General features: G+C 44.0%; 1 protein-coding gene and 1 pseudogene across 1 annotated transcript in view; both read right to left on the bottom strand.

The window, feature by feature from the left end:
• Positions 1-26,031, bottom strand: part of LOC142139809 (tripartite motif containing 13-like) — a 693,488-nt pseudogene that overhangs the window by 513,942 nt on the left and 153,515 nt on the right.
• The window catches only part of LOC142141018 (uncharacterized), a 130,102-nt gene continuing 118,989 nt past the window's right edge, over positions 14,919-26,031 (bottom strand). Inside the window, exon 15 of the mRNA XM_075199080.1 lies at positions 14,919-17,117. Coding sequence (XP_075055181.1) covers positions 16,516-17,117 — 602 coding nt within the window. The 3' untranslated portion in view covers positions 14,919-16,515. The remainder of the gene's footprint in view (positions 17,118-26,031) is intronic.

Below are 26,031 nucleotides of genomic sequence, written 5' to 3' on the forward strand. Positions count from 1 at the left end.
TTCAACAACACCCCCAGTCAGTGGCGGGCTGGCCCGGGGGGTAGGGGGGCATCGCCCCCCCCCCCGGGCCGCTCGGTCAGGCCGCGTCAGATGCGGCCGCGTCAGCGCACAGGCAGCCGCATCACATGACACGCCTCTCCCAGCCCGCGTCTGCCCCAGTCCTTATTTTGATATCAGTAGTTTTCTTTCCCACATAAACACTCACAAGTTGAATTTCTTTATCTCTAATCTTCAGATCCCAGTCTGTGATGTTGTGGGGGGGAAGACAACCAAATTTCATGTTTCACTGATACTAACAAGGCCACAGAGCTGTAATTGTTTCCCAACTAATTTGTCTGTTAAGGTTGCACAACTCAAAGTGTTTTTTTATATTTTCACCACCATTCTGCATTGTAAGCCTCCAAAACCTCCACAACACCCTTGGACACAGCCTGCTAGGGTCACAGGAAAATATTGCACCCCAAATTCAATTTTTATCTAAAAAAAACAAAAACCTGAATATGTTGTGGTGCTTACCAAAGATGCACTTTAAACACACTGACAATTTACAGACTTAGGATTGGATGTAAACAAAAATGTTTTGCTGAAGTGAAACTTCTTTGGCAGCACCTAGTAAAAAATCGTTTGTGGAGATGAAAATATGTAATGCATACTTGCCAACTCCCGGAAACTTGCTTCCGGGAGTTGGGGGCGTGACTGGAGGGCGGGAGGGCAAACCGTACTGTACGTCGCGGGGGCGGGGCCAAAATGACGCGATTGGCCTCACCTCGCCCTGCCCCCTCCCGCCCTTCAAAATGGCGTGATTCACAGAGAATCGCATCAAATGACGCGATTCTCTGTGAAATCTTGGATCCGGGAGAAATGCCAGCTCCCCCGGGAGCCCGGGAGACTCACCCGAATTTCGGGAGTCTCCCGGACTTTCCGGGGGAGTTGGCAAGTATGATGTAATGGAAGTGATATAATGCATTCTCTCCAAGCGCTGTTTGAATACTGCAATCCCAGTTACGTGTCAGCACCGTCTAATCCTAGCAGGTACTTGTGCAGTGCTTGTAATGAGATTGTCAAGTAAGTTCAGATCATTGAAATCCCACCAAATGCCAAAAGTTGTGATCCCTCAGTGCCAACCCGGGATCACAGCCTGGCAAAGATACTTCATGATTATCCAAAATTACACATGACGTGTAACATGTAATGTAATTATTGAGGCTAGTCCTAAATCTATAAATGACCACCATGCTCCTATCCACAGCCCCTTGTTACTTCCTCTTCCTCAACTGTCACTGATTGACTATTGGTTGCCCAGCAATGCCCTAAATGTGAGAGAACCCCCAGAAGTGAGTTATAGTGTTTGATGATTTGGGCAGATTGCAGCAAAGAGGCAGGTGTGTTAACAAGAGAAGTGACACACATGCACAGATCAATTGGGGGACAAGTTCTGGGCATTGGGAATAGAAGTTGATCAGGAGCTGGCCACCAAGATAGCTGGTCTGAGATGTGTGGCTCTAAATAATGGGAAAACAGCATAGATCGCACTGGTATCTGTGGGGCACCAGGAGAATAATAGGTGTACCATTAGATTACAGTTTGAAATGGTGAGAGCACAAGAGGTGAGTAAAATGAAAGAGTGCAAAGGTAGAAGGAGAGAAAAGAGAAGGAAGAAGAAGAGATGTAAAGTATGAGTCAGGGAATAAGAGGCAAAAAGGACAGCAGAGATACCAGATGAGTGTGTTTAGAAAAACAGTTAGATGAGACAGTGACATCAGGCATGATTGGAAGGCAATAGTATAACATAAGGCATAATACAAGGTGCACTGAGCTGGTTATACAAGTCCACAGGACGAGAAGGAGGCAGTTCAAAGTTCAAGCTAAGTGGAGCAACAGTGTGGATTAAAAGTGGGAATCCAAGCAGCATAAGAGGAATCACCAAGTCATAATACTGCAGCAGACCTGAATAAGTGTGAGAAGCAGTTCAGCATAGAGTGTCCAGGCAGTTAACAATCCAGGTGGTGAAAGATATCAGAGCTCAGGGCTGATTGTTGAATGTTGTCCTCATGTAGCAGTGTTTGCAGGTAAAAGGTTCCCCTCTTGTTCTTCTCTTGTATATCTCTAACTGTACTAGTTAATACACTTGTAAGAATTCTCACTAGCTAACAGCCTCGTAGGCTTAAACAGTCTAATACTGCTGTTTAAATAGGTTCAAATAGCCATGTGACCACCTTCATGAGTTAACCCCCACTAATCACACACTACAAACAAAGTAATAAAATTCTTAAACAAACAATTAGAGGGTAACGTACCATAGGACTACAATATCTGCACAATTGATCTTTTACAGATAGCTTGAGCAGTGGTAGAATGAGATATTTACCATAGGACTACAATATCTGCACAATTGATCTTTTACAGATAGCTTGAGCAGTGGTAGAATGAGATATTTACCATAGGACTACAATCTGTTCCCTCTACAGATAGGGTTTCCTCAATGGTCCAACTGTCACAGGCATGTGGAGTGTTGCTGCTGTAGTTAGAACTGGAACTATTGTTCTTTTTATATGTTGTTTATTATGTATAGAATGAACTTTGCAAAGTAGTTATCTGGCATTATATTGGGAAATAGTTTCAGAAATATGGCATCATTGAGATGGCAATTAAATGCAGGCTATAGCAAAAAAATTGCTCCTAATATTATACCTGAAAGCAAACACAAGAGGACTTCTGCACCCACATACCTGTAAAAAAAGCAAAACAAAAGAGGGAAGAAATCCAGCACTGAGCTGCTACTAATTAGTATGTATAAGTGATTGCAGCTGTTAAAAAAAGGAACAATGCCTAGTCCCAGGAAAAAAAATGTAAAAGCATAAGAAAACAGTATAAACTCTAAAACCTTCTGATAAACAAAATTATATCTAATGTAATATCCAAGAACCAGCTCATTAGTTCAAATGTATTTATTAAAACAAACAAATCCTATAGAACTGCAATCGTAAAAAAAAACACCACCCTTTTTAAAATATCTATACTGTAGATCTACACAGTATAAACCTTATTGTTCAGGAGTCAGAAATACTGTAATTATCAAAACTGCAAGGAACTATTCAGTGACTTAATCCTCATATGAGGAAGAGTTCCATACTAATATGTATATACAATCCTCTGTGTGTAATATTACATTCAAATTAGTGCTGCTCCGTCTATTCAAAACTGTTGGTAATCGTAGCAGATTCCGATCTTAGTACCTTTAGACACTCAATGTTCCCCCTAGGCTGCGCGTTCGCGCGTCAGCTCAGCTGCCCAAACACCGCCACACACTGGCCGCCGGGCTCTGCGCAGCCATTTGCCTCACTTGTCATGGCAATGACACGTGTTATTGTTACACGCCTGGAGACGCCGCAAGCTGTTGATGTGGCACCTTCTTTGACGCATGCTCGTGTATAACTGAGCGACAACACTGCAACTGCTGATGCTGGCATATCTATGTCAAATGGTGGATAGTAGACCGTCCAGAATTCCCGCTGATTAGATGTCTTAGATGCTGCCTGACTAGCCAGACTGAGTCGGGATGTGTCCCCACCACCCGCACATATCTAAGTGATGAAATATCATCACTGCTGCTGAATAAATCACATCTTTGAACTTGCAGACTGCAAGTATAAACTGCAAGTTGCAGTTTATACTATTAAGAAGTTCTAGTATATATATATGGCCTAATATAGGTGTATAGAACCGTGTGTATAATGTCAAAGAGAAAACCAGCAGAGTCTTCAAATTCATTAAAAAAGAAAACTTGTTCAAGATTCAAAGAAGAGTGGCTTTCAGAACTGGTGGAAACGGAAATACCATCATCGTCGAACAAGCAAAAAATGAAACTTGGAGATATTTTTACTTGTAATGATGCTGGTGCTGTTGTCTGCACTGTTTGCTTTAGGGCAAATGCCACAGGTGATAATCAATCCACACAAATGGAAATTGAATTAAAGCTGGTTATAAAATAAAGTTAGGAGAGAGAGGAATGATATATCTGCCACCATCCCAATCCTATTTTGGTTTTTAGATAGGCGGGACAACTATGACTTCCAATTATCGCTGTAAATATTGTAGGATTACAAATTCCATCTTTATGTCTAACATATGTTACTGAACATTCAGTGTCAGTTTCCATCACCGCAATCAATTTAGTTTGTGTCGTCAATGTCTTTTGAATGATAACAACACATTTACAGTCTGGACAACAAAGATTATTCTCTGACACATTTATAGACCCCATAACATGAGCACTCTGAATATGTAATATAATGAAGAGACTTACATGAGAAATATACCACAAAACCTCACACAACTGCAGGGGACCAGCAATTAAGCACTTGAAACAGAGTAAGAAATTTCTTACCTTGGTGCATTGTTGATTCAAGTACCCAAAGCCAGTCCTCCTCTGTGCGTCGTATCAGGTATTATGGATTAATCTCGGCTAGGGACCTCCAATATTGTTATGGACTTTTGTACAATTAATTCAAAAATGAAGTCTCTTCAGAATATGTTCTTTATTTATGTATGTGCAATACAGACCATTCAATTCAAATCGAATAATGGTAATTTCATATTACTTATGCAAACATTTTATGCCTTAAAACCACAAACTAATACGTAGATAGAGCATCATACAAGACTTTAAACCAATAATATCACTCCATATATCAGGAACTATCAATATCTCCCCCTCGCCCCCCAGATATAGGCATTGATCTAAATTAATCTTTCCACATCTTATCAGGCGCTAACTTACTGTACCTTACTGTACCACAACTTCCCTATTCCCGTAATATGGAGGGCACATTTCCTTTAGAAACGTTACTTTTGCAATACTTTTTAGACATGTTTCTCGACATACCTTAAGCAATATGTCTATAACAGTAAAACAGCTTAATTTGCCAATATATTTTTATGCACGTAGCTCTCTTAACCCTAATTTTATTTTATAACCAGCTTTAATTCAACTTCCATTTGTGTGGATTGATTATCCATATCACAGGAGAGTTCAGCAAGGGAAAAAAGTGGGACGAATGGAAACTGGATTACCTAAAGCGACATCTCAATCAAAAAGTGCACACTGATTCAGTAATTAAGTTACGTAATCAGAAGAGCGGTGGAATCTTGTGGATGCTTACTGAAACTCTCCAAGATCATAATGTGAGATTAGAGTTGGAAGAGCGAAAGAAGTCAACATCAGATATGGTGAAAGTGCTGACTGATAACGTCATTCTTGCTATTAAAATGAACGCATCCATACTGTGTGTACAAGATATCCATGACCATATTGCAAAATATTTTACGATTCCAGAGAGTTGTCGTTGCAAGAACTATGCTTTTGAATTTGTCGAGTGCATCAACTTCGTTGTACAAAAACAGCTTACGAATGAATTGCGACAATCGGCTTTCCACACATTGATTATAGATATATGTACAGATATTTCAGTTAACAAAATGCTGATTGTGTATTTTAAGTATCGGGCGGACACTGAAATTGTTTATAAAACGATTTTTGCCGGTATTGTAAAGTTGCCCACATGCGACAGCGTCTCAATTTTGGCAGCAATTAATCAATTCTACTTGGATAATTGCCTTTATCTACAGAAGATGGTGATGTTTACATCAGACTGTGCATCTGTTATGCTAGGGAAAAATAATGGAGTGGCTGCATTACTGAGACGTGACATAAACCATTTGTGTGAACAGCATTGTGTCGCCCACCGAGAAGACTTAGGCATTGATGATGCTTGGAAGCAAGTTTCATTAATGCAAGATATTGAAACTTTACTTAGAACAGTGTATTTATTGTTCAACAGGTCGTCGGTTAAGAAAGACAAGTTCGATGAATTGGCCAATGTCGCAGAGTGCGATGCTGTGGCATTTCGGCCTTTGCATGAGGTGAGGTGGCTGTCTAGACATTTTGCAGTCAGTGCGTTTGTGCGAAACTACAACGTTTTGATCGGCTACTGCACTGAACAAGTGAAAGTGAGCAACGATCCAATCACCAATTACTGTTTGAAGAGGCTTCAAAATCCACAGTTTCGTGTGGCTTTGACAGTACTGAATGATGTTTCGGGTGAACTGTCATCAATGTGCAAATACTTTCAGAGAAGTATTTTGACAACCATTAAAGCGTTTCAGTTTGCAAAGGCCAAGATCAGTAAACTAAGGTTGCAGTATCTTTGCGAAACAGTTTATTGGAGTGATGCAAGGAAGGATATTTTCAATTTAGTTGACAGTGACTTTGACACTGCTGCAATCCCTAGATTTATCCAACTACTATGTCACCACCTAGACAGAAGATTTCCGGACGATGAACTAAGGGAATGGCAAGCTTTTGACCATGATGCCATTGCAAAGGCTACAAATTTTGAATTTGGCAAAGACAGTGTGAAGCGTCTGATCAGAAAGTTTTCAACTGTTATACCAGATTGCCAAGAGAGTGTCATCTCAAAGATCAGACAACTTCAAATTTTTGATTGCGGAGAAAGTGAAGACTGGTTCTATTAAGACTTTCACTGACGTTGTGAGCTATGCCCTAAAAGATGCAGATATGAAAGAACTGTCGATTCTTCTGGACATTTCTGGGACATTTCAAGCATCAAGTGCAGACTGCGAACGTGGTTTTAGCTTAATGAACTCAATTAAAACTAAATCTAGAAACAGACTACAAGTAGATCATTTGGACAATCTAATGCACATCAGGTTCTACAATTCCTTTGGAAATAACATTGATCTAATTGCAGTTTACAAGCATTGGACTGCACACAAGGATAGACGTGAAAAAACACCAAAAAAAGAGTAAAATAACATTGCCTGTCGACTAACGAGGTATAGTATCAACTTGATATAAACTATTGATTTATGTTAAGGAAAAGTATATTTTAATATACTGTAATGACAGAATTGACATTTATGATTGGGTTGTCTAATACAGTTATTTCACACAACAAATGCATATTTTATCAAATACAATAAGTCTGCTACATGCCTAACTAATTAATAAAAATTATTGTGGCTTCCGCAAGTTCCGCTCAGTCAATTTTTGCTTTATTTTTTTCCGCACACGTTATCCTTTTTTCCACCCAGCTTCCAAAAAAATTAGAGGGAACATTGTTCCACAGTGATTTCTACCATCAAATAGTTGTATTCTGATGTAGTCACATATAGCACAAACCACCGGGACATATGGCTCCTTCTAAGGAGTCACTTAAACCTTGCAGGGTATGTAATGCTCCTGAAAGGAAGAAGCTCCTGAGGCGTTTCATCTGGCTCAGTCTGACTTTTTCTTTTTTTTTTTTAAACAAGTGTTTATTAACGGTCAAAAGAAAAAAGAATTAACAGTGCAAAGGATACATGTTATATCAAACAAAATATATTCAGTACATTCGATAGTGAAGTAGAAGTCTCCGTGCTTCAGAGATAAAATAGCACAGATTCAATGAACTAAAGACCGGCATTTTTATTTTTCAAAGAGAAGAAAAGAAAAGGAGAAGGAAGAGAAAGAGGAAGAAAAAAAGAGAAGGTGGAGAGGGAGAAGGGGAGGTGCGTGGGAGATCCCTCTTGAGTCAGAGGCAATGAAATGGGAGAGGAACGGGTTACGTAAGGGTAGGGGGTATGATTAGGTAAAGGGGGAGCGGTATTGGAAGTGAGACATCCAGGGGTCCCAGACCTTGTTAAAAGATTTGGCCGTGTTTCGCATAATGCTAGTCATGTATTCCATCTTATACGTATGCAAAATCCTATTAGTTACAGCGGAGAATGAAGGGGGGGCAGCCTGCCTCCACTCTATGGCGATTTGACATGTGGCCGCTGAAATAATGTGACGAGCAAGTTTATTTTGGTGTCTAGTGGCCGAGGGGAAACCGAGGGGAAGAATAAAAAATTTAGGGTCGTAGGGTAAGGGGATTTGAATTAACATTTCTATCAATGCTTTAATTTCGCTCCAGAAGGGAATCAGTTTCGGGCAGTCCCACCATATATGTAAGAAAGAGCCCGCACCAGAGCATAGACGCCAACACCTGTCAGAAGAATCCGGCAGTATCTTTTGTAGCCGAGTAGGTACATAGTACCACCGGTAGAGAAGTTTGTAAACATTTTCCTTTATTCGGACGCAGATTGAGCTGGAGGCAGCATTGTCCCGAATTTCCGCCCACTCCTCATCATCAAGAGGAGAGCCCAGGTCATGTTCCCATGACATCTCATGAGGGTCTCGAGGAAGAGTAGAGGGAGCAATTAGTTCAGAGTAGATAGTAGAAATAAGACCTGACGTCAATGCCTGGCGCAGACACAGTGTATCAATTGTTGTGAGATGTCGAGAAATAAGACGTGGTTTGAAGAGGGAGTGAAAATTGCGAATTTGCAGGAATTGATAAAATATCCTTGTGGGCAGGCCAATTTTAGTTTGAATGTCCGTAAATTGGGGAAATGTTATATCACGGGTTATGTCATTTAGGAAACGTATCCCTCGGGAATGCCACGGAAGGAATGCGGAATGGTGTAGACCAGGAGGGAAATCAGGGTTATTAAAAAGGGGGATAATCGGTGATGGCTGCGGAGAGAGACCATGGAGCCTGATGGATGAGTCTCATATAGCCAGAGAGTGGGAAATTATGGGATGAGACAAAGCTTTTTTGGGGCGATGGGCCCTTGGAATCCACAGAAGAGAGGCAGGAGTAAGCATCCCCAGACTTTCCGCCTCTAGTGTCACCCAGACCCTAGCAAAAACGGGACCGTTCCATAGGACACATTGAGCGATTTGGTCCGATAGATAGTATTTTTTAAAATTAGGTATACCTAGACCGCCACCCCGCGAGGATCTCTGTAGGACCCTGAGTCGTACTCGTGGGCGTTTACCTGCCCAAATAAATTTAGAAGACTCAAATTGGAGGAATTTAAATACATAGGGGGGAATTCTAATAGGTTAGGTTTGAAAAAGGTATAACAGTCTGGGGAGAATATTCATTTTAACAGAGTTTATACGACCTATCCAGGAGATAAATTGGAGGGACCAGGTGTTGAAATCTTTCTTAATTTGGGAAAGGGTATGGGGGAAATTAGCTTGGAATAGATGGGAGTGATTTTTGGTAAAGAAGACCCCCAGGTATTTTATTTTATGGCGATGCCAAGTGAAAGGGAATGTTTGATCTAGGATTGCTTTATCTGTTTTAGAGACATAGAAATCCAAAGTTTCAGTTTTGGCATGGTTAATTTTATAGCCCGAGAAGTGTCCATAAGTATCTAGTTCCAAAAGGAGGGGGGGCAGAGAGGTAATGGGGTTGGACACGCTAATGAGGACATCATCTGCATACAAAGCAATTTTGCTTTCCGTACAACCGACCTTTATACCGGAAATAGAATGGTTGAAACGAATTCTGGATGCTAACAGTTCGATTATAAGGGCGAAGATCAATGGGGAGAGGGGGCAACCCTGGCGAGTACCATTAGAAATTGTAAATGGTTTGGAGGTTAGGCCATTGACCGAAACCGTAGCAGAAGGGTTTCTATAGAGAGCCAAAATACCAGTTAGAAACCTACCGCAAAAGCCCATGGATTCGAGAACCCCCCTCATGAATGTCCAAGAGATACGGTCAAACGCCTTTTCCGCGTCCAAGGCCATCATGAGGGAAGGCAGTTTTCCATTATGTATAGAGTGGATCAAATTGATGGATCTTCTAGTGTTGTCGGGGGCCTGTCTCCCTGGGATGAAGCCCGTTTGGTCCGGATGAACCAGTTTGGGGAGCAGGGGGTTAAGCCTGGTAGCTAAGATTTTAGCGTAGAGCTTGAGATCTACGTTGAGGAGGGAGATGGGTCTATAGCCCGCACAGTGGAGGTCTTTCCCAGGTTTGGGAATTACTGCAATATTGGCAAGCGTAGTAGCAGAGTCAAAGGAAGCCCCCTCCAGAATTTGGTTGTAAAAGGATGTTAGATAAGGAACAAGGTCCGCGGAAAACTTTTTATAATACTGTGCTGAAAAGCCATCAGGACCGGGGGCAGAAGTGGGTTTAAGGGATTTTATAGCTAATTTTACTTCATCTGCAGTGATGTCCCCATTTAAGCAAGTGAGCTGGGATTGAGAAAGGTGTGGAAGAGGGGTATTAGCTAGGTACGACTCCAGCGAATCCGATAGGAGATCCCCCCGGGGAGGGGAGCCAGGAAGGTTATAGAGGGAAGCGTAGAAGTCTCTAAATTCCTTAACAATTTCTAGAGGGTCATATGTTACTGAATTAGTGGAATTCTTATGGAGTTTGTCAATAGCTCCTCGGACACGCCTTTGACGGAGCTTCCGAGCTAACAATGAATCCGCCTTGTCTGCCTTATCATAGAAGCATTGCTGAAGTTTCTGTAATATGGAAGCTGCCCGTCGAGACAGAAGGGAATTAAGCTGGCCCTTTAAAGAGTTAATTTGTGTTAATAGAGATGGATCAGGGACCAACTTATGCTGAGTCAAAAGAGTGGAGATCCGTTGCTCTAATGAGGAGATTTCTAGGGCGGCTTTACACTTTAGCAACACTTATGAGTCGCCCGCGAATGGTAGCTTTGTGAGCTTCCCATATTACGCCAGGTGCCAAATCCTGAGTGGTGTTCTCTTGAAAGTAATCAGACATAGCTGATTTAATGTCCTTAAAGGAGGAAGTATTTAAAAGCAGGGAGTCGTCCAGTCGCCATCTAAAGGGGCGTTGATGATGGTGAAGAAGGTTGAGAAGAATGTATACCCCCGCATGGTCAGACCATGAGAATGGGACAATGCCCGCTTGAGTTGTTAGGGGTATCAGAAATTGGGAGATATGGATCATGTCAATGCGGGAGTATATCTGATGGGGAGCTGAGAAATGTGTATAGTCTCTCGCAGTGGAATTTTTAAGGCGCCAGGTGTCATGCAGGGAGTGTTGTAATAGCAAGGCAGACAAGGTGGAGGAGCCCTTGGAAGAGGGTGTGGGGAGTCCGTGAGGGGGGATGGAGGACCTATCGAGAAGAGGGTCCAGGACAGAATTAAAGTCACCTCCTAATACAATGTGACCCTGGGCCAATCGCTCAATGTGTCGAAATAGAATTGGGAAGAACTGAGCTTGATCTTGGTTAGGGGCATAGGTAACAACTAATGTGGTCGGATAGGAGCGGAGCGTGCCAATTACTAGTAGGAAGCGACCCTCCGGGTCGGAATATGTGGAGGAAAGCCGAAATGGAACCTTATTGTGGATGAGAATCGCAACCCCCCGTTTTTTACAGTTAGCTGAGGCAAAAAAGGTCTGGGAGAATTGCTTACCCTGGAGTTGTGTGTGTGAACCTGTAAGGTGAGTCTCCTGGAGGAAGACTATGTCCGCTTTTTCCCTTCTGCAGGCTCCAAGGACTATTGTGCGTTTGCGGGGGGAGTTGAGACCGTTGACGTTAATGGAGAGAAGTTTCAGGGTCATGGAGGCCAAAGTGATGTATTCGTTGCTAAATGACTCATCTGGGAGCTGTAAAAGTAAGAGGGGTAGGACCAAGGAGCTTTAAATGGAGGGGAAGGTGAAGGGGGAAGAGGGGAAAGGGAGGAAAGAGAACAGACAGCCACTAGAAGAGGAAAGAGAGAGAGAGAAGAGGAAAAAGAGAAGAGTAGCCCAATTGGGCAGAAACCCTTTAACGGTGGGATCCAGGAAGGATCCAGACATATTGTTAGTAAACATCGTATAGCTAAACAAAAGTCGTATAGGGAGCGTGGGGGGTGGTGTAGATACATCTAATCAGATGTCGATGGCTCTGTCTAATAAACTGGATACAGCCATTGGAAGGGGATTCACATCCACAGGTTATCCAGATGCATAGATAAGTTGTGCAGCAGGGGAGGGGAGGGGAAAAGGGGGGAAAGGGAAATAAGAAAATAGAGGTGGGGAGGGTGATGTGAGCAAGGACATTTTATACATTAATACAGTACAATGGAACAAAATGAGATAACTATTGTTTCAGGTAAGTAGAGAGTACCCTAAAATATAAGATCGTAATAACAACAACAATTGTAACATCTGAACAAGAACAGAAGATTCCAAAACCTAAGACTATGAGATGTTTGGAGTAAAGACATCCAGCTAAAGTTATAGGCGGAGTTATATTTAAGACGGTGTCCGAATTGAGGTGCAAAGGGAAAATACAATATAAAATGTAAAAACGACTATATTGGGCAGATTGCAGATAGGAGAATAAGATCTGCGAGGTGTAACCTTCTGCTATAGGCACCTCCGGACCAATGAGTATGGAAAACAATAAAATAAGATATACTAGAACATTTCAGGTTGAAGAGTCATCTCGAGCTCGATGACGAGGAACCTTAGACCACTCAGGAGTTGGAGGTGGAGATCGGTCTTGCCTTAGGGTAGTGCTGGACAGTGATCTGGAGCCGGGAAGAATGTTCAGCTTGGCTAGTATTTCTTGGCCTTGGTCTAGGGTTTTAACGTGATGAGTGGCGTTTTCCGCAAAGATTTGGAGTTGAAAGGGAAACCCCCAGCGGTAGCGAATATTGTGCTGGCGCAGGATCTTAGTGACGGGCTGAAGAGCTCTTCTTTTTTGGATAGTAGAAGGAGCAAGGTCTTGGTAGAGTTGTATATCCATGTCTCGAAAGGGAATTGAAGTGGAGTTCCTTGTGTGAGTTAGAATACGCTCTTTGATGTGGTAGTAGTGGAAGCGCACAATTATATCACGTGGGGGTTGGTCAGAGGCTGGTCTGGCTCTGAGGGTGCGGTGCGCGCGGTCCATCATGCAGTCAGAATCTGATAGACCTGGAAGTAAATGTGAAAAGAGGTCTTTGAGAAACGGCTGAATTTCAGATGGTGAAATGTCTTCGATCACGTTACGGACTCGAATATTGTTACGCCTAGAGCGGTTTTCAGAGTCATCTTGTTTTTCTTTTAAGGACTCGACTTCATCATTTAGACGGGATAATTCTCTGTCAAATGTCGCTTGGGAGTGACAGAGGTCGTCCGTTTTTGTTTCTAGAGTATCAGTACGCATCCCCAAGGAGGAGAGTTCCAGTTTGAGTTCAGTGACTGCCTTTGAGAGTTCCTGCTTGAAGGCTTCTTTAACCCCCTCCAATAAACTTGTCATGACTGCCTGGATCTGAGGATCTAGATCAGATGGTGAGGACAGAAGGGAGGTTTCTGAGGTGTCAGTAGAGGCTTGCAAAGCTTTATTTTTGGTCCCGAAGAAGTTAGACGTGGCAGAGTTGCCTGAGGGTTTTCTGTTCTTCTGCGACATGCTGGTTATGTTGAGGGTATAGTAAGGTATATAGGGCAGGAGGATGATGAGGTTGGGGGAGGAGGAGGGTGCTGCACAGTAGAGTTTAGAAAATTATACAGAGTGCATCAGGCCCAGGTAGGGCATTGAAGATTACTGCATACTGCAAGGTAGATATGCAGGCGGGTGGTGAAGGTAGCACAACATAGGTAGGTTATCAAGCTAGTATCGATATGCTCCAACTTGTTATGTTGAATAATCACGTCACAGTGGAGAGCTGGAGGCAAACACCAGGCAGAGCTATATCAGCAGGAGCAAAAATGAACTTAAGTGTCATTGACGTCCAGCTGTTATGAACATCAGTAAAGCGCATTTCAACATTCAACCAAGTTTTGGATATATCAGAAATAATAGTTATTCAGTTCAGCCACTAGATGGTGATAGTGCTCAGAAATATATTTGCAAAGAATCCAGACTAACTTTTGACCACAAGATGGCAGTGGTGATTTTTTTTTTTTTTGTATAGCTAGCTATGGATCCGTCACGGAGAATTGCAACAGCTTGAATTGAATGCTAATAAATATGTGGCTTTCACTGTGCAGAAAGTTAGAAGTGAGTCAGTGTATAAATATATGGTATTTAGGCAATGGTAGGCTGGATATGACAATGACTTCAAGAAGCTCACCTGACGATTGGAGACAGACGTGACTGGAGATCACACAAGCTGTGTCAAGCTGCAGCAGTGCCCAGACCACGCTCCCCGTGTCGGCTGGCTCCAAAGCGTGTCTTTTATGCAAGGCTGACTCTCTGCTTCAGTGAAACATCAGCAGAGGTGCTGGTCAAATGATGTTGCCGGAACTCTGTCTTAGCAGCGTGAGGTGGACTCCGCTTCACAGCATGTGGCACATGCGGCAGGTAGGTAACCGAGGGCGGGTGGGGTTAGGCACAGGTCTGTCCCAGACTAGCGGCTCTCTAGGTGCCAGCGCTGTTCTTCTCCCTCCCAGCCTGGATATAATCAAATAAGTAGGTATTACCTTGTCGCCCGCACTTCTCCTCCACCGGGTACTGGGTTTTATAAATAGGTGCAAGACAGATCCGTCCCTTTAGTCACTTTTCGCGTCAAAACATTCAGGGACTTCTGGCACTGCTGTCGTTCGGTCAAAAACCTCCAGCTATATTTCAGACCAGCCACAGAGGGCTCTGCTGCCCAGGGATACACTGCTCAGGTGTTATTGTCAAAGTTAAAGTTGTTTAAACTTCTCTCTCTATTCTTGGTTGCCGGAGCTATCAGTATCCACGTCCGGCCATGTTAAGCCACTCCCCCCCAGTCTGACTTTTTCAATGATAGTTACACCATGTTTCCAGTTTAAATAAGGGTAGGATAGTCCACACCTCCTTATCCATTAACACACCCGTGATCAACCCTTTACTTGTGCACACTTGCACCTAAACCCACCCGACTTGTGCACCCACAAACCTGTGCCAGTCCTCGACATGTCCACCCAAGCACAACATAATTGCTCTGTGTGGTATATTTCATAACATTGCATTTATATATGCTTTGTTTTAGATCCTGATTCTGTGAACATGAAAGATAGCCAGAGAATAATGGATCATGTTATCCAAAAATATTTACATTTTTTTAAATGTTTTTATTGAAAGTTTTTAAGAACAGTACAAAATACAGACAGTGTCTTGCTTTGTCTTTATTGGGAATAAAGCATATAAAATACAACAAAATAAAGTACATTCCCAAATCACAACTGAAATCTGAGACTGCATTACTGAGCCTCAGAAAAAGACAAAAAGAGGATTGCAAATAACAGAGCAAAAGTTAACACTCTACAACCTCTAGATAAAGCTAAAAAAACAGACAAGGAAAAAAAGGTGAGGGTAGAAGAGGGTGTTAGAGGAATGGGCGTGGGGTGGGAACGTCTGCTCATAAGTCCCATAATCAGAAAAGAAAGGAACTGCAAGTCTAACCCAAATTCCAAGTATGTTATGACATCATATAGGGCCTGATTCATGTTCGGATGTACGTCCATTTGTGTAGCGTATCTTGTGGGAATTAGCTCTGCACATGCTCAGCAGCGGACCTTACACCAATGAACGCAATTGTAAGTAATTGTTATAAAAACACAAATAACACTTACAACTGTCTACGACTTGAAAGCCAGAAAGTGGAGGGGGAGTAAACTAATGTAGGCCATGTACTGTAAGGGCATTCTGACGCAGACGTAGATGCAGCCAATTCAAGTCCTGTGTATTTGTCGTAAGTACGCTTGGTTTCACCTGTATCGTTTGCACCAACTACATGTCAGGTGTAAGTGCCACTGATAGTGATGACTGCCACAGCACAGTCTTTCATTTAAAAACTACATGTATGTGTGCCACTAGCTAGCACAGAACAAGTAAGACTATAAAGAGACATTGTATGCACAGAACACTTTAAAAGCATATTTATGTATTAAGTGTAAAATATATAAAATATTAAAACAAAAATGAAATCCATATTTGTATTAAGTGTTAAGATTTGTTTATTTTAAAATCAATTTTTTTGGTTTTCTGTGTTTTTTTTTTAAAATGCAACTTGCAGGTTGTGTTCCAATTTAAATCAGGCCCATAGTTTTTCTAACAATCAGATTCTTTAAATTCCTCCCACAGCAGCCATGTGGCACAAAATCTGTAGCGATTATCATTCACAGTTGCTATGTTGTCCATGTAACTAAAAAGTCAATGTGTGTACAATATGATAGTGAGTTTGTACCAAATACATTTTCTTGCAGAGCTTTTAGACCATGATAAAATATGTTGCAGTGTGAAGGTTAACAATGATAAAAATAATAGTTAATAGCCATATTATACATGCTGCATCCAACTACTGATCTGCATTGTTACTTAATTGTTTAATTTGATAGAAAGAAGCCACCCTCCAAACTTTTAAAGCACTCCTTACATTTGTCCCCTGCAGCATAACATGATTGTTTACCATCATACCTTAAATGAAACTGAAATTAAACTATGTGTTCATCATACCATATGCTTTAGTTCAATATATATGGCCATTTAAATAATGTAGCCTAATCACATTTGCTAAGGTGAACAAATATTACTCAAACTATAAACTTTAGAAAATTATTTTGTTTTTTTAAACCTTTTGCCCCCAGGCCCTTGATTTGGCACTTGGGAACGTACCTGGCTACGGGTGGACCGAGCAGTAATGGGTGCAAGAACAGAGAGAGAACTTGACCTCTATGCTCCTGATCACCCGTGCCAGATGTGTCACTATGGCCAGTTACTTGTGGGCCTTGGATCGCTTAGGTCTATAGGTGCTAGAGCAGAGGGAGCAGTAGACTCCTGTAGCTCTTGTTCACCCATGTCATATGCGTCACTATCCAAAATTTCTTGTGGGCCTTGGATCGCTTCATCTATAGGTGCTAGAGCAGAGGGAGCAGTAGACTCCTGTAGCTCTTGTTCACCCGTGTCATATGCGTCACTATCCAAAATTTCTTGTGGGCCTTGTACCATTTGAGCTTTCATATTTTTCAGCTCAAGCAACACTGCCGAAGAGGCACAAAATGATATCATGCAAGCAGCGGACAATCTATCTTGTGCAGAGGCCAATGTAGATAGTGTTTCCTTAACACCTGCCAGAGCTTTTACTTGTTTTTCTTGCTCTGCAAGTTGTTTCTCTTGCAGTGCAATTTGTTGCCGCTGAATCTCCAGATTTTGGTTGAGCTCCATTGCTATAGCCCTGTCAGACTGCAGATCCTGGACAATTTTTGCAACTGAAGATGTCTGTTCAGGTGCTGGAACATCTGGCGATGCTATTGGAACATTCAGGGTTGCAGATGGTGGTAGCTCGGCAACCTGTTCTTCTTCGACATCTATGGAAATGTGGGAGACAATGATACATTAAAACACTTTTACACTTTGTACATAATGGTAAATAAATGGCATCCAAAAGTGTGTAATCATATATTTGCCCAAAATATCCTCAACATTAACCAACACCTTATGGGCCTGATTCATTAAGGAAAGTACTCATCTTTTTTACGTTTTAAGTTTTCTCCTGGACAAAACCATGTTACAATGCAAGGGGTGGAAATTAGTGTATTATTTTGCACATAAGGATAATACATTCCTGCTGTGATTAGTACCTTTGTAGGGTGTAAAGCAGTGGTGGGCAACAGGCGAGCCTTCACCTGCAGCACCTAGCTCCCAATCTGACATATTCTTTGCTTTGTTACTTCCAAGCCACAATACCCTATATGCACATGGCAGAAAGGTCACACAGCACACCACAGGAGGAGTGTAGTGTGCTCTCTCTTCCACTGTGGGCTCCAGCTGTAACAGTGGGTTTGGAGTGAGAGTCTTGTGGCGAGGCCTGGGGGCATATGGGGGAGGATTGATGTGCATGAGGGGGTGCACACGTGGAGGTCTGATGGGTATGTGGCAAGGCCTGGGGGTATGTGTGGAGGTTTGAGGAGCATGTGTGGAGGTCTGACTGACATGTTGGTAGGTCTGAGTGGAATGTGGGGGAGTTTTGGCGTACATGTGGAATCTTAGGGCTTGTGGGTGCATTTTGTGGAAAGTGGGGGTCTTTGGTCATATGTGAGGACATTTTGGGATGAATGATGACTGCCGATGCAGTTTTCAACTGTTTTTAAAGGTTAATGTGCGGCCCTTTGGAAGGTTGGAGAACAGCACATGCAGCCCTAGAATTATATCTGGTTGCCCATCACTGGTCTGAAACGTACTTTTTTCATTCTTGTCCCACAGACCGGATAGAATATGATTTTATAAAATACAACATATGTGACACAAAAATCAGTTAATGTTCATGTATAAGGTTTCACGGAACAGCTAGCCAGAGAACAGGCAGCGGGGGATGCAACAGAAGAGGAAGAGGCAAAGCTGGTCAAATCCATTTACGATGTGGATGAGGGGCTCCCTGTACATGGTTTAGGTTGTCAAGATTGCAGCCATTATGAGGATGAAACAGTTTATAAACTGGGTAGCTTGGGATATTCCTTGCTGCAATGTTCCTGATTATTCATTCCAATGTGAAAACAAGATTGTTACTGGATCACTATTAAATAACTTTTGGTAAAAATTTATATAAAGCATATAGCGCAGGGCACTTATTTATGTAATTGCATTTGCACTTATTTTTTTATATTGTTTATATTGTGAGATAGGTAATCGTTATTTCTGAGACCAGGGGAAGAAATTCCTCTCTTGTCTAACCTTGCTATAGGAAATGCCTATTTCTGATGTATATATCTGATACAATGAGCCGGTGTTTACAAAGCCTCTTGTGTATTGTGATGTGGGAAAGTAGCTTGTTTTGGTTGTTGTTGTTCTGTGTGAATATGGATTCCGAACTGTCTGATGAAAGGCCACATGTTAATTAGATCTTTTGATGTGTGAGGTTTAACTTGGAGACAGGAAGGTTTAATTTAAAACGTGCTGCTACATTTCCGACGTCTCAAACAAAGATGCAGGAAATCACAGCAAGGATTTTAAGAATTTCATAGTATAAATATTAGTGGCTTTGCAATGCATGTACATTTTATGTTTTGCTAAGCAGGGTTACATCCTGATTCTAAAAATAGACTATTTCTGAACTGTATAAAAGATGAGCTGTGTGAACATGTATCATTCTTCTGACTTCATCTGACCTGATCACCCTAGTACCTTCAACTAGGGTGAGAGAAAATAAACCATCTTGCTTCAAAGACCTGCTTGGAAACATATTCAATATCGCTGTATTCCTGTGATCTACAGATTAGACCCAAATCTAATCTGTTCACCGGCTGTGTCTGAGGTTTGGACCAGAACTTTTCCAGTACCACCGCTCTGCCTGCTACCCATGCAGCCTGGTTAGTGTGATAGGCCAGGGGGAATCCATTCACAACAACCCGGATCCAAAGTAAGAGGTCCGGAGTTACCAGTCCGGGTACACCAGCAACGAGGTACACTATCAGCATCAGTGACCCAGAAGGAATGTGGTTCTGAGTGCCATAGAAGGAGCTCAGTGGTGGCAGCATTATAAGCCCCTCCTACTGCGGCAAGAGGGCGCTTTTGGGATAACAAAAGGGAATGGTGGCAAAGTAGGCCCAGCCGGTTCCCAGCAACAACAGACAGGGTGGCATAGGCGGTCCATCCTTTCACAGATTTCTGGTGGCGAGCGGTGGGATAACCGCAGACGGCTTTTTGTGAACCAATCAGGAGAGCCGAGTTATTCAGGGAGGAATAACTGCAGCCAGGAGAACGCACAGGATGTCTGATTACACCAGCGTGTCCAGGGTGGATCTCGAGACTTTGTGCAGTGCCAAGGGCATTGACATCAGCCATTTGCCAAACGGGGGAGATGAGAGAGGCGCTGAGCAAATGGCACCGACATCATGGTACCCCAGACGGCCAGACAGCAGAGAATCTTGATCAACAGCCTGCAGAGACCTCTACCCAGCAGACTTCACCCGCACAACCAGCCCCTCTATCCTATGATGAGCGCAAGGCTGCCGGGCTAAAGATCCAGCTGGCGGTCTTAGGGGACAACGTATCTGCAGCTGAGCGAGCACAGGTCATCGAGGCATGGCGCCAAGAGGGAAGGGCACCAGCCTTGCAGCCTAGGGGGGAGGCGCCCCCTAGAGGATCAGGACTGTTATTTTTACCGTTGCCCTAAATTTGAGGACTGTGTTGGGAATATTGATGAGCACCTGCAGGTATTTGAAAGGACCTGCAGGCTACACGCTGTACCCAGAGACGAATGGGTTAAGCATCTGGTGCCCACACTGCAAGGACGTGCAGTGGAGGCCTACCGTGGGATTCCCACAGAGGACTGTGCGGACTATGATATAGTGAAAAGAGCACTCCTTAAACCGGTGATGGCCAACCTGTGACACGTCAGGTGTTGTGAAACTACAAGTCCCAGCATGCTTTGCCAGCAGATAACTACCTGATAGCTGGTAGAGCATGCTGGGATTTGTAGTTTCACAACACCTGGAGTGTCACAGTTTAGCCATCACTGCCTTAAACGGTACACTATTACCCCAGAGACCTATCGTTTAAAGTTCCGGGACTTTACAAAGGACTTCCACGCCACTCGCGAGGAAGTTTGCCAACCTGCTGCTGAAGTTTGCCAGGAAGTGCATGCGCGGGGCAGGTGCCCAGACCATGGATGAGGTAATAGATTTGATGTACAAAAATAGACAAGTAGATGTAGAAGCGGTGGTCTGCGCAGCAAATCAGCTGCTGCTAAAACGCCTTTAAGGAATCACACAATATTCCCAGAATTAGAACAAAAGTATTTTGCATGGTACTTCACTATATAACGGAGGAGAGATCCGAACAAAGTGACCCACGGATCCACCCTCAAATATAAGTATTTTTGATGTTTATTTATATATGAATTTGTTGGTTTTATATGCACCATTTATGTGATTGCAGTCAGCAGCGCCATAATACCTTTTTATGTGTATTTCAATAGACTTGAGCAGTTTCACCGACGGTGCTCACCAAAGGTGATAGAATGGGTGCTAGACTGGAAGCCAGGCACCCTGGAAGCAGCCGCACAGCTGTCGGATCAGTATGTGGCAGTAAGGCCACACTTGCAGAAGCGTCAGGTTAACAGCCAACACCAAAGGACTGTACAATCAGGGGGGCAACCCTCTTCTACTCACTCCCAAAAGCAAGTACCTAACCATTCGGTTACCCCTCGCCAGCCACTGCCCCGCCCTGTCCCTGGGAGTCATCAGAGACCATCGGAGACCAGGCTGGAGAGAAAGTGCTATAGCTGCGGGAAAATCAGTCATTTAAGGATGGATTGTCTCATAGCCCCAGCACCCCAGACTCCTGCCCCTAATCCAAGTCCTGGGGCCCGGCTGACTTGCTTAACTGGTGAAAGTGAGCCAGTAGAGACTGTTTCCACCCCTGCCAGCCCAGTGGAGTGTGGCGTGTCTGAAGGTGAGTCAGTGAGTCACCTGTGTGTTCAAAAGACCCCCCAAAAACATGTGGAGAAACCTGAAGGGTGAAGGACTGAGACACTCAGGGACCTCAATTACTGTTGTGAGTCCCCATCTTATTGATCCTGCTGCCGTATTGCAGGATCGCACTGCCAAAGTTTCTCAGGCAGATGGACTGCAGAAGAAAGTGCCTGTAGCAAGGGTGTATCTGGACTGGGGAGATGGCATGGGGTTGCGAGATGTTGCCATTATGAATGGCCTCCTAACTGATGTGATTTTGGTCAACGATGTTGGGGGTGGAATTGTGACTGCATTTCTCAACTCTATTACCCTGAGCCAAGCTGCTAAGCTACAGTCTTTAGGATCTACACCTGCACAACCCAGCCCAGATGAAAAGACCACAGCTGCTAGAAAGCAGCCATCACCAGCCACCACAGCTTCAGCCAGCCCAGAGGAAAAGACCACATCTGCTATTTCTTCAGGAAACAGCCAGCCTGCCTCTGGAAAGACTACATCCCCTAGCAACGCAGAGGATGTTGTCTCTTGCCAACCTGATCTTGTGGGGGGTGCCCGGTGATGCTCCTGTCCCTAGCAGTATACCAGCTCCAGCGGTGAGTATAGCTGACCACAGTGACCTCCCTTTGACTGACCCCAATTTGACTGACCCTAGTCACCCCAACATAGGCCCCCCTGCAACGTATTCTGACTTAGACGATAGTGAGGGCCGCAGGGAAGAGTTCAGGGCAGCGCAGCTCTCTGATCTCTCACTGGAAGGCATGAGGCGCCAGGCTGCCGGCAGCCTTCCAGCGATGGAGGTGGGGAGTGTGACCTGGCGTAAAGGGTTATTGTACCATGTAGCTAGGAAGGTAGATGGGGATAGTTCAGTCCGGGAACAAGTTCAACTGGTAGTACCACAGGGCTTTCGCGAGCAACTAATGTCAGCTGCCCCTTAAATCCCTATAGTGGGACACCAGGGCAGAGACTGAACACTGAAGCGCCTGACACAGAACTTTTTCTGTCCTGGAATGTCTGATGATGTTCTGGCCTACTGTAAGTCCTGTGATGTGTGTCAGCGTCTTGGGCACCCCAGTGCTCGTGCTCCGCTCAGGTCCTTGCCAATAACTGGGGAACCTTTTCAGCGAGTGGCTGTGGACATAGTAGGTCCCCTGCCTGTGCCCATGTCTGACACCTACCCCTTGCCCTGTATTAACTCTTTTGTAGATGAGATGGACAGAGTTCATGGTTACCTAGAGGACATTTCCAATTTCAGTAAGATTTGGGAAGTTAATCTGGAGCAAATAGGGCTATTACTAGGGTGGAAGGGCGCATTTTTGACTGTTAGGGCAAAGAAGTTCCAGATGGGGATGTCAGAGGTACAGTATCTGGGTGATCGTGTGGGGGCAGGAAGGGTTAGGTCAGAACCAGCTAAGGTATAGACAATCTGAGCCTGGCCCCAGCTCACAAACCAGTTACATGTACTGGCATTCTTAACGACTGCAGGGGACTACAGACGTTCTATCCCAGACTTTAGTACTGCAGCGAAGCCCCTGACAGATCTAACTAAGAATAAACTCCCCAAAGTAGCTGACTGGACACCCGTTTGTAAGCTGGCATTTCAGTCGTTAAAGGAAGCCCTGGTTCATGCTCCAGTACTGTTGGCGCCTAACTATGACAAGGACTTTATTGTGCAAACTGATGTTTCACAGTATGGACTGGGAGCATAACTTAGCCATAATTGTGGCACTTGGGAATAATCAAGGGCGAGAATAAAACTAACACGGTGAGGGTTCGAACGCCTACTACCAGTACTGAGTGTGGGACCATGTGCCAGGAAAAGACATGGGGCCTAGAGTGGTAACTGTGATCCATCTAGGTGCAGGCTTGGCGAGGGTTGGTACACCCTGCAAGTTGGAGTGAGGAGCGTGCTCCTATAAGTAAAGGACTGAGTAAAGTGCGGCCAGGTGTTAGCCGGGGAGTAACTGCTTAATAGTGGCCCCCAGGAACTACCAAGTATTACCTAAGTTAGAAGACTGGGAGCGCACAGTGAAGTGGCCCTGGCAGGGAGAGCGGGACAGAACCCCGCCGTGGAGCACCCAACAAAGGGGCTCCAAGGAGGCACAAGTGAAGGCTATTGTACCGGCTGGAGTAGGGTCCGCATGTCCTCTCGAAGGTACTAAGTAAAGTGAGAGCAGGACAGAACCCTGCCGCAGATACTGTTCAAGGCCTGGAAGCCGTTGGAGCAGATGGCGTGTATTGGGTTCCAGCCCCACCGTGTATGAATGTGGGTAGGAGCCCCACTCAGGAAGTGTGACGCCTGCAGTAGGTTGGAGCTAAGGTCCAACTACAGAGCAGTTTGGAAGTGGGTACGTTCACCCAGTCAATAGTGTGAGATTTTGGGCCAAGGCCTTGAGATTTGGGAGTGAGTAGTGGGTCTCAGCCCCACAGATTACGCAGTGGTGGGTTGTAAACCCACAGCAAGTAGAGTGGGTCCCAGCCCCACAGCAAATAGTGGGTCCCAGCCCCACCATAAAGATGGCCCTGAAGAGGGGAAGAAAGGGCCATAGCAGTAACAGAGCAAGGACCAGCATAGATAGGGGCAGCCCATTATAACCCCAGGACCCAGAGCTGCCTCTGTCCCCCAGAGATGAATGGAACTGTTCGCCCTGGGAGCGCCTCTACATGGTCTGGAATGAGGTCAACAGTTGGAAAGGAGTTCACAAGCAGGAAAAATTAGGACTTCTATTTGATGTGTTTGTGAAATGTCAGGGAGAGGCCAGAGCCCTGCACATGGTGAAACTGCCTGAGTGGAAGGCGGCGCTGGAGTGGACAGCCAATGAGATGTTACAATTGGGCCAAGAGATTCGAGCGGTTAGTTCAGAGGTTCCAAAGCAACAGGGAGAGGAGGCTGACCTCGACCAGGTGGATGATAGAAAATGACACCAGCTATCCCTTCTCTCCTCACTGGGGGAAGGTCCCAGCGAAAAGCTCAGTGAGCAGCCTGAGCTGTGTTACGATTGGCCATTTGCGGGCTTGGAGGATGAGGACTTGGTGAGTGAATTCCAACCACCATCTGCACTGGAGGAGACAAGAATTGAACAGGTGACTGCCAGGTTACGCAGACTACAAACCCTCCTGTGCAAGGGAGAAGGACACAGAGTGGACAGTGTGGAACCAGCAGGGAACACTTGCCCTGATCATGTGGACATCAGGAGTTGTCATTTGCAAACGCTTCTGTCATTTCGGGAAGAAGCCGCCTTGTCAGAGACCATGGAAGATTTCTAGGAGGAGGTCAGTTCGTCCACAGGAGAAGAATTGGAGACTGTCCTTGCCCTGACATCTGCGGCTGTCCAGCATGTTCAGTCGGGGAAGGCCCCAAGTGCAGTTAGGCTGGCAGGGATAAGAACAGAGGAGGCTCAGCATATTCTCCCTGCCGGGCTAGAGGATGTTTTACATTGCTGGGAAGAGAGTTGGAGTGAAACTGTAACCTCACTGCAGCCTGCTGTAAACCTGGGTACCGTAACCGAGATTCTAACAGAGTTGCAGGATTCCAGGATTTGGCACTGTTTTCTCCAGTCCAGTTCCTCTGTGGAGGAAATGCTCCCTCCAGATGCGCCAAAGGTGAACGCGGGCAGTGAGAAGCCCCTATGTACCCCAACTCTTGTTCCAGATTATTTTGGATGTTTTGGGAAGGAGAACTCAGATCCAGATTTCTTGGATTGCAGTCTGCTGCAACTGCTCAATGTTTTAACTTTAAACAGTGGAAACTTGGCTTTTGAGGGGGAAGGGATGACTACAGAACCCTAAGGTCTATTTATTCTTCTGCAGCCAAACGGGACTTATTGGGTGGGAAGGACCAGTGGAGAATGCTGTGCAGTTACCCTGTTTCCCCATATATATCTGCTGGGGGTTGTAAATTACGTGAACACAGACCAGTGGAGAAAGAAATGGTAATTTTGGAGTTTGCCCCAGTGCTGCTCAGTGACTAGGTGTTAATGGCGCACACTGGAGACCACCAGGGAATAATTACTCGTATAGAACAGGAGAGTAAAGGAGAAAAATAATAATCAAGTGTCTCAGCTACTGCAGACCCGTGGTGGATTGCTAGCTGCCACCACAAAGTGATCACACACAAAGAAAAAAGAAAAACAGGGTTGCGCTGCTAACAGTCTGATATATAATGATAAAAAATATATATTAATCTATCTGGAGAATCTCCCAACGGACAAGAAAGAATGCTCAAAAGTAATAACAATTACTATTTATTAGACTATCCATATATGAAAGATGTATAAAAACATAAAACATCAGCATGTATCACAGCCAGTTCAAAGACCTTAACACATAAAACATAAAAATATTTATTATACCTGCAGTACTGAGGTGACTAATGTTGAAGTCGTATAATTGGATGAACAAAAGTATATTGGTTTAATATTGGTTTGCCGTGCGTATTGCGAAGCGTACGCCACGTGTTACGTGGCGTGACGCGATCGCACGGTAAAATACGCACGCACACACTCGCATTACAACAGTTAGTTATTTATATAATTTCATATTGGTTCTGCTACACTGTAATTCAGGAGTAGATAGTATTCGGTTTATTATTAGTCTATATATATATATATATATATATATATATATATATATATTTATATATATATATATATATATATATATATATATAGTGAATATATGTACATTGTAGTGTTATTAAAGGTTTAGTTAATAGGAAAGGTGTCATGCCTGATATCATATTGAAGCCCTAATCATCAGCAGCTGTCCGGTGCAGTCGGCGAAGAGATCGCACATTGCATACTTTAGTTATTGATAT

The sequence above is a fragment of the Mixophyes fleayi genome, chromosome 2 (assembly GCF_038048845.1).
Source record: "Mixophyes fleayi isolate aMixFle1 chromosome 2, aMixFle1.hap1, whole genome shotgun sequence".
Lineage (NCBI taxonomy): Eukaryota > Metazoa > Chordata > Amphibia > Anura > Limnodynastidae > Mixophyes > Mixophyes fleayi.